Source organism: Orbicella faveolata, unplaced genomic scaffold (assembly GCF_042242905.1).
Source record: "Orbicella faveolata isolate gen_17 unplaced genomic scaffold, um_ofav_v1 contig_26, whole genome shotgun sequence".
Classification (NCBI taxonomy): Eukaryota; Metazoa; Cnidaria; class Anthozoa; order Scleractinia; family Merulinidae; genus Orbicella; species Orbicella faveolata.
This window is the reverse complement of record NW_028301554.1, coordinates 20,106,217-20,118,729: the sequence shown is the minus strand read 5'-3', so window position 1 is coordinate 20,118,729 and position 12,513 is coordinate 20,106,217. Positions and strand designations below refer to the sequence as shown.

Below are 12,513 nucleotides of genomic sequence, written 5' to 3'. Positions count from 1 at the left end.
TCGCCTTTCTCGACACGTCAGTTTACAGAGAACCTGATGGCCGCCTTACCATCAGTGTCTACAGGAAACCAACACATACTGATCAGTACCTAGCGTATGATTCACACCACCCTCAGTCATTAAAGCGCGGTATTGTGAAGTGTCTGTACGACCGGGCTAAACGTCTCGTCACCAAACCATCAGTAATCGCTGGAGAGAAGAAACACCTGTCATCTGTACTTGTTTCTAACGGATATCCCTCCTCTTTTGTACAGAAGATCACAAGGGCACGAACAACCCCAAGAAGAGAGCCTGTCGCGGAATTTAAATCCACCGCCGTTTTACCTTATGTCCAAGGAGTTTCGGAGTCTCTCCGCCGCTGCCTAGAACAACAAGGCATTCGCACCGTCTTTAAGTCCGACACGACACTTCGGTCACACTTAGTGCGACCAAAGGACACCGTCAACCCGGCTAAACGAGATGGTGTTGTCTACAGGATTCCCTGTGAGTGCGGCGAAGTCTACATCGGGGAAACAGGGAGATCTATGCAGGAGAGGATCAAAGAACACGACAGGGATATACGACTAGCCCGTACCCAGACCTCCGCCGTTTCTGAACACACCCACGAGACCGGCCACTATCCTATCTGGAATGAGGTCAAGTTTATTGATCGAGATCCTCACTGGTACACACGTAGGGTCAAGGAAGCTATTCACATAAGACTTCACCCTAACAACATCAACAGGGATAGTGGAATTGAAATTCCTGAAGCATGGATACCCACGATCAAGAAACACAACAACAGGAGAACGGTACAACAGAGGATCACTGAGGGAACAGCTACTCGCCGGAACAATGGAACAATAGGAGGATCGAAATGCACCAATCACAGCCGACCTTTGTGATATAAATGATACCGTGCAATCAGTCGACCTTATCGCCTGAAGAAGACTAGCAGTAAGCAGTCGAAACGTCGCGATCTACATCTCCAGTGACTACATCGTGAGACAAACGATAATACACTTTATTATTGCATCTACCACGATGAATAACAACAACCTTTTCCTCGACATTACTACGATTTTGTTTAACTTGCAGCCAGTGAAAATAAGGTGCTATGACATCAGTAGTTTTAGACTTAAAACAAGGTTTATTGGAATAGAAATGATGTTAGCATCTGTAGGGTCACCCTGCGATCTGGATACTCATGCTGGGTCAAAGGCTTTTCTACAAGGGTCGTCAAGTGACTATGCAGAATACGCGACTGGGAGCAGAGGAGTCTTTTTTGATCATAATTTCAGTTATATCCACCGTTCAATTGCATTGCAAATCCATTTTGTCGATTCCAATGATTGTACATGACCAAACTAATAATCTGATGTAGGCTGCAGTCTGCATTTTGGGCTGACCACATTTTTTCTTCTCAAAATAGAAACGTTGTGAGGAATTATTACGTCTAGATTGTTGGTAAAATCCTAGCTCATGAAGCCTAAGAACTGAAACAGTGTTATTCCTCGCAATGTTTCACATGAGAACAACCTTTGGAAATAACGATCTACAAAAAGACATTTCAAAAATGGTTGAAAAGCTGCTTTCTTGTCTTTTATGTTTGCCCCAAAATAGTTTTAACAAAAAGGCACCACACTGGTTGACGTAAAGTAACGAAACAAGTTGACCAATGAAATTCGCCTCTTTTCAAACAGTTCAACACTCTGTCTTAATCAGTATCCTTATGGCTTTCAGCTATTTTCTCAGCTATAACTTAATGTAAGAAGCAAGAAAGTGTCGGACGTACAAGATCTCGGGGGCATCAAAGAACAAATGGAATCTCGAACAGGTGTAATGGTTATTCCATGGTTGTTTAGGGCAGCTAGTACTCTCTTTATTTGTTGTAATTTGAATCGTTCATTAAGAATCCAGACCACGGCTGAAAATGGTCACATGGTGCTAGTCTCGAGCAGGTATGCGCCTGTGATCGGGCGCCTGGTGCGCGAATTAAAGATTGCGTGACAAACCCAAAGAAAGTTTGCGTAAGATTCGTGGGAGGGTTCAATCACAGTTTGTGAAAGAGAGTCATGACCTTATGGCGAAATAAGGTACCGTAGAGAATGCACCATCATGTATCATAGTCATGGGACTCCTTGTTATTTATATTAGGTCAGTAGTTCACTTTACAAGCAGTTTGCAAGCAGCTTCTGCAGTACAGAATTGCGAAGCGTTAACACCCTGAGCTTCTTTTCGACTGCCAGTAATCGGTCCTAATCGGGCCACTGCCACCGGCGAAATTGTTCCTAGGCCTCGCTATTATTTTGCTGCGCGCTCAATTTAAAATTTTGCAAATTCAACATGGCGCCTATGGGTTTTTGTGCGCTGTTACGTCTTAGCAGTTTAATGGCTGTGCTTCTGCCTGTCGTGAATGGAGCCGCTTCACCTCCACTCGTTCTGAGCCAATCACGGTATGCGACTATGTGACCTTGAAAGCCCTTCGTAAGAAAATCTATAACCCGAGAACGTGGGTACTAAAGCAAGCCTCAGCGATTTGAAACCCGTGCGACTCGCTATTTGAATCGTTCATTAAGAATCCAGACCACGGCTGAAAATGGTCACATGGTACTAGTCTCGAGCAGGTATGCGCCTGTGATCGGAGCCTGCCGCGCGAATTAAGGATTGCGTGACAAACCCAAAGAAAGTCTGCGTAGGATGCGTAGGAGGGTTCAATCGCAGTTTGTGAAAGAGAGTGACGACCTTATGGCCAAATAAGGTATCGTAGAGAATGCACCATCATACATCATAGTCATGGGACTCCTTGTTATTTATATTAGGTCAGTAGTTCACTTTACAAGCAGTTTGCAAGCAGCTTCTGCAGTACAGAATTGCGAAGCGTTAGCACCCTGAGCTTCTTTTCGACTGCCAGTAATCGGTCCTAATCGAGCCACTGCCACCGGCAAAATCGTTCCTAGGCCTCGCTATTATTTTGCTGCGCGCTCAATTTAAAATTTTGCAAATTCAACATGGCGCCTATGGGTTTTTGTGCGCTGTTACGTCTTAGCAGTTTAATGGCTGTGCTTCTGCCTGTCGTGAATGGAGCCGCTTCACCTCCACACATACTTTTTGTTGTTGCTGATGATCTTGGCTGGAGTGATGTTGGATTTCACGGCTCAAAAATCCAAACTCCAAACATTGACAAGCTGGCTTCGGAAGGAGTCGTGCTCGACAACTATTACGTTCTTCCGATTTGTACTCCTACAAGAAGCGCTTTGATGACTGGAAGGTATCCCATCCACACTGGTGAGTTGATATAGACTAAAAGAAGTAGAAGCCGATATACCTCCAGAACTGCAGCATGCTACAGCATGCTGTAAACGAGAGCGGCTCCGCCCCCGGTCCCTAGGGGGAAGTTCGCCGTCGATAATGTTTCTCTGATATTTGATTTGAGCTGATCAAACAACTCACCGGAAAAATTTCATATATCTCCAATACATTATATTTTATCGCATTCTCGACTCCAGACCCTTTACTTTCTTCAGTGGCGGATCTAGGGGAGGGTCCTGCCCCCCCCCCCCCACCCCTTATTTTGGGTAAAAAAAAGAAGAAATCACAGAAGGAAGAAAAGCTGGCAGGGCAAGCAAAACAAAACTGGGCCCTCCCCTTAGGTCCCGTAGCTCAAGGTCTGGATCCACCACTGTTCTTGATTGTCATGCGCAAAAGAGAAGAGCTCTGGGGTCAAGATTGATTTTATTGTACATGCGGAACGTTCAATTGTGCGTGCCTTCTATTGTCTTTAAAGAGAATGGTGAAATCCTAAGGTATTGAATAAAATTATACACTCATTTGATAATAGATCAGTTTTGTCATATAGCTGAAGCTTAGTTGCATCTACCCTGTGCTCTTATTGGTTGATTTATGGTCATGTAATAATGGCTGAATCTAAGTGTCATTGGGTGGGCAACAATTTGGCAATTGTCGCATGCTTTCCCACCAATCAGAGGTTGCTTTGACTTGAGGGTAATTCTTCTTGCCTTATTTCTTTGCACTAAACTTCACCTTTATAACAAAACACATAATTACTGGTCCCTTGGGAAACAGTTAATTTGTTTCCCTCAAATTTAGATGTTAATCCCTTGGGACCAGTAATTAAGTGTATACTATTTGCTATAAGAATAAATGAGGATTTCATTGCATACTGTTCTTTCATTACCCTTTTTTCCATCCCATGGCCCTTCTCTTCTCTCCTTTACTCCTGCTTATTGTGTCCAGACTCCTTGCACTTTTTCTTCCTGTGGTTTCTTTATTCCCGCAAGCCTTTAGCCCTTACCCTTGACTTCCTTCAAGATCACCTTTCTCTTGTAACTGCACTGCACTGCAACGTTCAGCTGGAAGTTACTCGTTGATAAGTTAATGTTATTTTTCCTAACTTGTCAACATGACAAAAAAATGTATAGATCTAGTGAGTTCCCTCATTGATATATCTTATATCAATAATTGGATATGTGCAGTTTGGGTGACAAAGCAATGATATATTCACCTACAAGATGTAGGTGGATTCTTCCTGCATGATCAACAAATTTAGCGCTGTTAAAAATCACAGTCATTGATGTAACAACACTTTTCTCCTTTCCTGTTCCTGTTCATTTAGGTTTGCAGCATTTAGTACTGTTTCCAGCAAGTCCTTATGGAATGCCACTTGACTTTACCATTTTACCCCAGAAGCTCAAAGAATCAGGTATGTACGTATATAAACAAGAGTTAATTGATGATACATGTAATATTATTACAGCCATCTCAGGCATGGATCAAGGATTGAAGTGGTGACCAATTTTCAAGCATTTGAGTGTGCAAGCTTCCAGAGGACTATGGAGGCATAGGTAAAGGTTAAGACTGTATATGGGCCAGGTGGCCCATCAGGCCGGAGCTTATCCCATTTTCTGTAGCATAAAGCAACTAGGGGTATTTCTACTCTCCCCTGGATGGGATGCTGGCCCATTACAGGGCTACCCACTACCATTAACTTCTCCAGTACCCATTTATACACCTGAGTGGAGAGAGGCCGTGTGAGAGTAAAGTATCTTGCCCAAGAACACAACACAATGTCCCTGGCCAGGGCTTGAACCCAGACTGCTCAGTTCGGAGTAGACTACACTAACCATGAGGCCACTATGCTTCCACGGCCAGGAGGCATGCTCCCGTGTGTATGTTTTGGATTTTTACTCCCAAAAGTCCTCTTTCTTAGCCTGGTTTCTGATTCAATCTGACTGATTTCTCAAGGATGGTGGAAACCTGGGGGAACTCTCATATAAAAAATACTGGGGTGCTTGGCGTACCTTTTAGGGGTTATAAAGGTGGCTTTGGAACCTCCTAGGGTGTTTAGCCTCAAAAGGTCCACAGCGGGAGCTTTTGTTGGTTAGTTGGTTGATTGATTGATTGTGGTACCTTTTAGGGTATAGAGTTGAAATACAATATAACAGGAGATAATGTGCTGTTTTAGAATTGTTACCTCTCCCTATTAGGGGTTCTTTCATAATTTCTGACGAGCACCTCCATTCTTTTTATATTGGAGTTCCCCTAGGGGGTGGAAACCAGTGTGGCTCCATGGCTACATCTATTAGAAGTGATTGGGCCATGTTTTTAAAAGCTTGATAGGGGTTATATGATTGAGAAGCTATTAATCAGCCATTAATTTGTTAATCAGTTACAATGCTATTATTAGTTTATCTCAGTTCAATAAAAAAATATAATTTTCATCTTCTTAAGTTGGATCCATGACAAATTTTGTCTAGAACATGACAAACTTTACATTCAACTAATGATGGCTTTAACACTTTATTACTAACTTACAAGCCTTTGAATGCACCATGAATGAGAAGCAACACAAGTGGAATGACTTGACTTCAACAGGATTACTGTAAATTCTCAGGGCCTCCTGAAAAATCATATGGCTGCCTGGCATCAAAAAAGAGAATCTGCTGACCAACAGCTGTGTACAGTCTAAATTACACTTTACACATCATGTGTACTAAAGGCATCTGCAGTCGGGTGTGGAATGATACTCTCAATAATTTTGATACTCTCAATTGATACCCTCGATTGACATCTTCATCAATACTCGAGGGACATACCGATCGATATTCAGTTGACACTCCATCGACACTTGATCAGCAGTCAGTCAATAGTCAGCCAAGTGTGGCAGCTGACTTATATTAATGAATCAAAAGTTAGGTGACTCTCAACCGACTGTCGACCAAGTTGTTGATGGAGTGTTGATTGCATGCGAACCAAGGTGTCGATGGAGTGTTGATGGAGTATTGGTGGGAGGTATCGATCAACACTCAACCGTGGATGCCTACGCAATGGTTATTCTGTTTTGTCTTTGCAATGGTTCCTTGCATAAGCTTCAAATGTGTTTGTTTCCTATGGAAGGTTATGCAACTCATATGGTTGGTAAATGGCACTTGGGCTATAACAAGTGGGACTACACTCCTACATATCGTGGGTTTGATTCATTTTATGGCTATTACAATGGAGCAGAAGATCACTACACTCATGAAGTCTATAATATAACAGACTTCCGAGACAATAAAGAACCAGTAAAAGATCTTGATGGAAAATTTGGCACATTTGCTTTTGCAGAGGTACATGTATTTTGAACTTGCCTTAAGACATGACTGTATTTGTAATGATCCATAATACATTTATAGTTGCTATAGTTTAAAAAGAATTTCAGGTCAAAATGATTTTTAACTCCTGGTACTTTGATAAGCATCTCTCATAATCCTCAAACAAAGAGAAGTACAAAATTAATCAAACTAGTCTGAAGTACTGTACATACAATATACTCTACATACAACATAGTACTTGTACCCCAGGACTTGCACATTGCAATTTCATATGCTGTTACCCAGGTTTTCTGAGATCCTGTCATATTTAACCAGTGAGTGAGCTTGATTAGTGGAAGTTTTAGTTCAACTTTAAATGGTCTTAAAGTAGTGGAAGGATAGAGAGCATATTCCCATGTTATGCCAAGGAGGTGAATTGTTTGTTTTCTTCATAACAATAAGGAAAAAAAAGTTCCAAGCTTAACATACTGATAAAGATATGCTATGTAGTATTCAGGTTGGTGTTTAGAGACCAAAACCCAGAAGTCCACATTTTATAAAATATTTCACAGTAGAGATCAACAATATTATTATGAATTTCATCTGTTCTGAAGTTCAGGTGTAGGGTTTTAAATGACATGTTTGGTGCTTTAAATGTGTAGAACTTTGGGGTAATTAGGGTTTGGAGCAATTTTCATCCATCTTAGGATACTTCCAAAAATGTCTGTATCACACCTTTATATTTTCCTAATTGTAGCGAGCTCAAGACATCATCAAGACACATAATGCATCAAAACCCTTGTTCTTGTATATGGCATTCCAAAATGTTCATGCGCCAGTCCAAGCGCCCCAAAAGTATACAGACAAATACAGTTTTATTGAGGATGAAACTCGTAGAACATATGCTGGTATGGTAGATATCATGGATGAAGCTGTCGGCAACATCACAGAGGCCATGAAGGAAGCTGGGTATGGTTTCAAATTTGGTATTCATTTCAGAGTTACAATATTACACCTTCAGTTTACAAGACACTGTTGGCTTGAATTTTATCTTTTATAAAGCACATGTATACAATGAGCAAAGAGCAATAACAATATTATGTATGCCTGTCTGCATGTACGTGTAACATTTTATTATCAGTGGATTATCAACAGGGCTCTGCATTATCATCATTAAAACACTTACTTGTATTTTCTGGCAACTTCATAACATCTCTCCTAAATCTTAATGGTATCAAGGAGTTCAAAGTTTCTTTGAAGTTGATTTTGCTTTATGCCCGGCTTCACATGCCCAGTATATGTATCCATATATGTAGCCTAACATGCAATAAGTTTAAAATTTATCATGTGACAGACCTGTCCTGGAATAAAAAGCATTCCTTGAGGAAGAACATACGTGGAAAGGTGTGAGTGAAGGTGCAAGTTTATGCCCCAGAAGTCCACTTTACAAGACACTGTCTTTAATTTTATCTTTTCAGGTCCAAAAAGTCCAAAAATACTACAAGTCCAAAAATACCAGATATCTATGACGTAAACATCCAAAAATATGCTAACTTTTAATCTGTAGGTAACAGTGGGGACCATGAATCCATAAGAGGTTAATGTTCTGTTTGACTTCCTTTGGTATCATGACTCAAAGATAATTTGATATTTCAGGCTGTGGGACAACACCTTAATGGTTTTCACAGCCGATAATGGTGGATGGCATAACTATGGTGGATTTAATTGGCCTCTCCGTGGAGAGAAGACTACATTGTGGGAGGGAGGGGTGAGAGGCGTCAGTTTTGTTCACGGGAACATGCTTGGTAGAAGAGGAGTCAAATGTAAAGAGCTCCTGCATGTTACAGACTGGTATCCAACTTTGGTCAACCTTGTAGGTACTGTTATGTTTTACTGTTTTTGAATATGTCTTGTGTTTACCTTGAAAGCTATATTTGGTGTAGAATTGGCAAACTGTACAGTTTTTAAGAAAACTGAATACAAGTTTGGGCTTAAGAAACAGTAAGTTCCACAAATAGTATAGAACAAGGCTATTTTTTAACTTTTAGTTTGGTCATTGAGGACATTTCTATGGTACCTGTATGTTAGTTAAGCTGTTTCACTACAGGTAGACAACTTAAACCAATAATAACATATTTTTTTCTGCTTGAAATGAAGTGGATTTTCTTTCCACACAGGTGGGACTTATGATCATTCACCAATACCCCTGGATGGTATGGATGTATGGAACACCATTTCTCACGGTGAGCCCTCGCCTAGGAAGGAAATACTTCTCAATATTGACTTAAACAATGCAACCAAAGAAGATGGGTTGGGCACCACCATCTATGAAGGAATTGCTTTGAGAATGGGTGACATGAAGCTTCTTATGAATGTACCGAATGTAACTTGGTATAAACCTCCAGAACTTGGAGGGGAACCTGTCAAAGAACAAGATGTAACTACAGCTAAGGTAAAGTACAATGTATAGATCTGTATAAAGGACTGTTCTGCTGACTGTGTAGCTATCTGTGTAGTTATCTCATCGTGCAGTATGTCTACTTTAAACTTCCTTAATAGAATTAAGGGTGTTTTAAACATAACTGTGTTTTAAACACTCACAAAGTGACTAGCTCCCAGTTGGCTTGATAGCTCAGTTGGTAGAGCACTGCACCAATATCACAGAGGTCATGGGTTCAAATCCCGTTCAGGCTTGAATTTTTTTCAGGCTTTAATTTCACAGCTGCTTAAGTTGTGTGTATAACTACGATGATCAATCATGTCTTCATATAATTTGTACTTCATTGCTATGGTAATCGGTTGCATCAAGTAAGTGACCATAAGTTGTTTATAAACGATATTTGGGACTTAAGTTGATGCGAATATGGCATCAACTGAAACAGAGTGGTAGTATTGCTTCATGAAGGAAGAATTGTTGAAAAATGCTGGAAACTGTTTTGAAGCACCTTCAGGTGCAGGTAGATTTTCAAATGCCATCAATAAGAGAGAGCTGATTGCATGTGCATGTCCTAGAGGGGTCTGTAGTAATAGCAAGCTGTTCACAAGGAAAGGGTTTGACTAAAATTTGAAAATGATTTAGGTTTGTTTATGTTAGGCAGTAAGCCTCTATGATGTCAATGAATGTGTCCATCAATCTTCCTATGGTTCTACCGTGGTGATTACAACATAATATCTCATTTTGTTAGTTTAAGTACTTTGAAATAACCCCCATGACCTTATCCACAGACTAAGTTGGCTGTTTGAAATTACATCAATAAGATCATCACGGGCAGATTTAGTGGGAGAGGATTGGGGCACAAGCCACCCCCTTTTTGGAGAAGCCCAGCGACCCCCTTTCTGGAGAAGCCCAAAATAATAATATAAAAAGAACAGATTGTGAATTTTTTGGTAGAATTGAAAGTAATCACTCTCTACAGGTACCTCATTCTAATTTCCACTTAAGGCCATTGCTAGTATCTCTGTTGTAACGGTTTCCAATTTGGTTATTCTCAAATTGCAACATTTTAGTGGGCATGCCCCATTGATTCTTCAACCCCAATGTACCCGCCACCTCCCCTTGAAAAGTCCTGGATCTGCGCCCGACCATGATCGATCTTTTAGTCACCTCCTTACACTCAACAATCTTAGAGCGGGGCAATAATTTATGGGACACGTTTGTTTACAGGGCACTACAAGTGTTCCAAATGTTGCTTTGTACAACATCACTGCTGACCCAACGGAACATGAAGACCTCAGCGAGAAGCTTCCAGAGGTGGTCAAGGCATTACAAGAAAGAGTGGAGTACTACATGAAGGGAGCAGTGCCGCCACTGAACAGGGCACTTGACCCCAGGGCATTTATTAAAGCAAAATTGGAAGGTGTCTGGACTCCCTGGCAAGATTGAAGGACCTTTGGCAAGGATATATTTTTATTTGTACCTAGACCTTGTTTTGGGCATAAGAATAGAGCAATTTTCAACTGAGAAGCTTTCAACCAAAACCAAACTAATCGCTGAAAAAGGAGTCATAATCTAGTGAACCAACCAAGACTTGAAGGAAACACAATTCATGCCTGTATAAAGCATGAAAATGTGCAAGGGAGGCACAATTGGATTTTCTTTTACTTCTAATTGGTTGATGAAGTGTTGGACATTCTTTAGGCTGATTGCTTGATGTGTTAATGCAAAACCAAAGCATACATAAATTACTCTTGATACTCAAGTGAAAACTGCTCTATACTTGTGATAAAGAACAATTATTAGTTTTCATTACGTGACAAAGAAATAGTTTTAGATTATATGATTGAAAATAATCCTAGTTTGTCACCCTTTTTGGTCATGTCAGTCAGTGTTTATTCTTGTTACATTATAAAGTAACTTGGTGAAATGGGGACGAGACATGCACCTCTTGTAATGTGGCTAAAAATGAAACAAGTCAAAAGACAGCTGATACAGTACAAAATATCGAATGGCAAGTGCCATTTCTAACTTGTAGCCTGTGGGAAAACGTCCTGTGGTATTCGTAGATAAGAATATAATTAGTCTATTGGAACATAAAATGATTGCAGCCTTGAATACCTGTGGACACGACAGTAGAACATAAGCCTTCTACTATGGTCTATCTGATTACACATGTATAACTCTAATTTAAATGCATTTTTTGTGTTGCTGTCTGACTTGTTTATAGTATACTTCTATATAGAGATGGAGGTATAAACCAACCAGTTTGGCCCAGGAGTTGTTTCTCTAACAGCCAGTTCACACACACACCGTAAACTTCAAGCCCGCAATTCTGATTGAAAACCGATCATATTGCTTTTACTGGTCTTTACTCTCGTCTGCTAGCTTTTGAAAAAAAGAAAGAAAATAGATTTTGAAGAAAAGGACAGTTTCACGTTGAAGTTAATGGTCGTTATTTCTTATAGAAAAGTTAAAGCTATTAAAAGAAAAGCCAGGAACGGTGCCCGGCCCAACACAAAATTTGGGCCAACAATAGAGCAATCGAAATCTGAGTATATGATTGACCATCGCAGCTTAAGCAGCTGTGAAATTAAAGCCTGAAAAAAATTCAAGCCTGAACGGGATTTGAACCCATGACCTCCGCGATATCAGTGGAGTGCTCTACCAACTAAGCTATCAAGCCAACTGGGAGCTGGTCATGTTGTGAGTTCGTAATATACCAGTGGATGGTGAAGAATACAAGTGAATATATGAAAGATCATATATTTGAACTGCGGAGAAAGATATGAAGACGTGATTGATCATCGCAGTTATACACACAGCAGTTGTGACTGGTTGACTGTAGTTATTGGCCCCCGGAGCTTTCTTAGCCGTGTCGTAAAACACATTGATGTGTCGATCCTAATGAGAGTTTTCAGAACTAAGTTTCAATAATGAAATTAAAACACTTGCGCGTTTCCTACGATGTCGGAAAAGCTCTTGCAATAGGTGCTCTGCATAGCAGTAGCCTGCATTGTAAATTACATCGGGTTGACAATGTTAACGGTTAATATACTGGTGGAAGGCCTTCAATGTTGAAGTTTTACTGTAAATCGTCAACATAATCATCCTCGGAGACCCAGGGGCTGCTAGTGGGGACGATGCGATATTTTCGGGCGAGCTAGCTCAGCCGAAAATATTGCATCGTCCCCACTAGCAGCCCCTGGGTCTCTGAGGATGCAACATAATCAGTATACAAGTGCAGGCTGTGAGAGTTTTGAGGTGATGCTTTAGTATTGCGCTTGTTATCGTTTTTTACGATAAGTGCAGAAATTCTCGCGCGCTCATTGGCTAATTTTTATTGTCAATAAACGGACAGACACATGAATTTATAATTTATGCGATACGTCAATGAGCGAGAGCGGACAATTTGACAATTTGTTATCGTAAAAAACAAATTGATGTCAGTTTTTAATGCGTCTGTCCTGTTATTGACAATGAACTTCGTCACAACCCTGTCAAAGT

At 40.6% G+C, this 12,513-nt stretch overlaps 1 protein-coding gene and 1 non-coding gene across 2 annotated transcripts; both read left to right on the top strand.

Moving 5' to 3' along the window:
* Window positions 1-2,806: 2,806 nt before the first annotated feature.
* On the top strand, window positions 2,807-11,437 carry LOC110066686 (arylsulfatase B-like). The gene is made up of 7 exons (XM_020773925.2): window positions 2,807-3,267; window positions 4,616-4,702; window positions 6,397-6,608; window positions 7,330-7,541; window positions 8,229-8,449; window positions 8,750-9,024; window positions 10,237-11,437. The coding sequence occupies exons 1-7, from the start codon at window positions 2,991-2,993 to the stop codon at window positions 10,453-10,455; spliced, it is 1,503 nt and encodes a 500-aa protein (XP_020629584.1). The 5' UTR covers window positions 2,807-2,990; the 3' UTR covers window positions 10,456-11,437.
* Window positions 9,194-9,266, top strand: Trnai-aau (transfer RNA isoleucine (anticodon AAU)). The gene has a single exon. It is a non-coding gene; the product is annotated as a tRNA-Ile (tRNA).
* Window positions 11,438-12,513: the final 1,076 nt, after the last annotated feature.

Excerpts from the sequence above, each read along its gene's own strand:
- LOC110066686 (XM_020773925.2), top strand. The coding sequence starts at position 2,991 with ATGGCGCCTATGGGTTTTTGTGCGCTGTTACGTCTTAGCAGTTTAATG. Across the intron at positions 7,542-8,228 it reads GAGGCCATGAAGGAAGCTGG|GCTGTGGGACAACACCTTAA; the intron begins GTATGGTTTCAA and ends TTGATATTTCAG. Across the intron at positions 9,025-10,236 it reads AAGATGTAACTACAGCTAAG|GGCACTACAAGTGTTCCAAA; the intron begins GTAAAGTACAAT and ends GTTTGTTTACAG.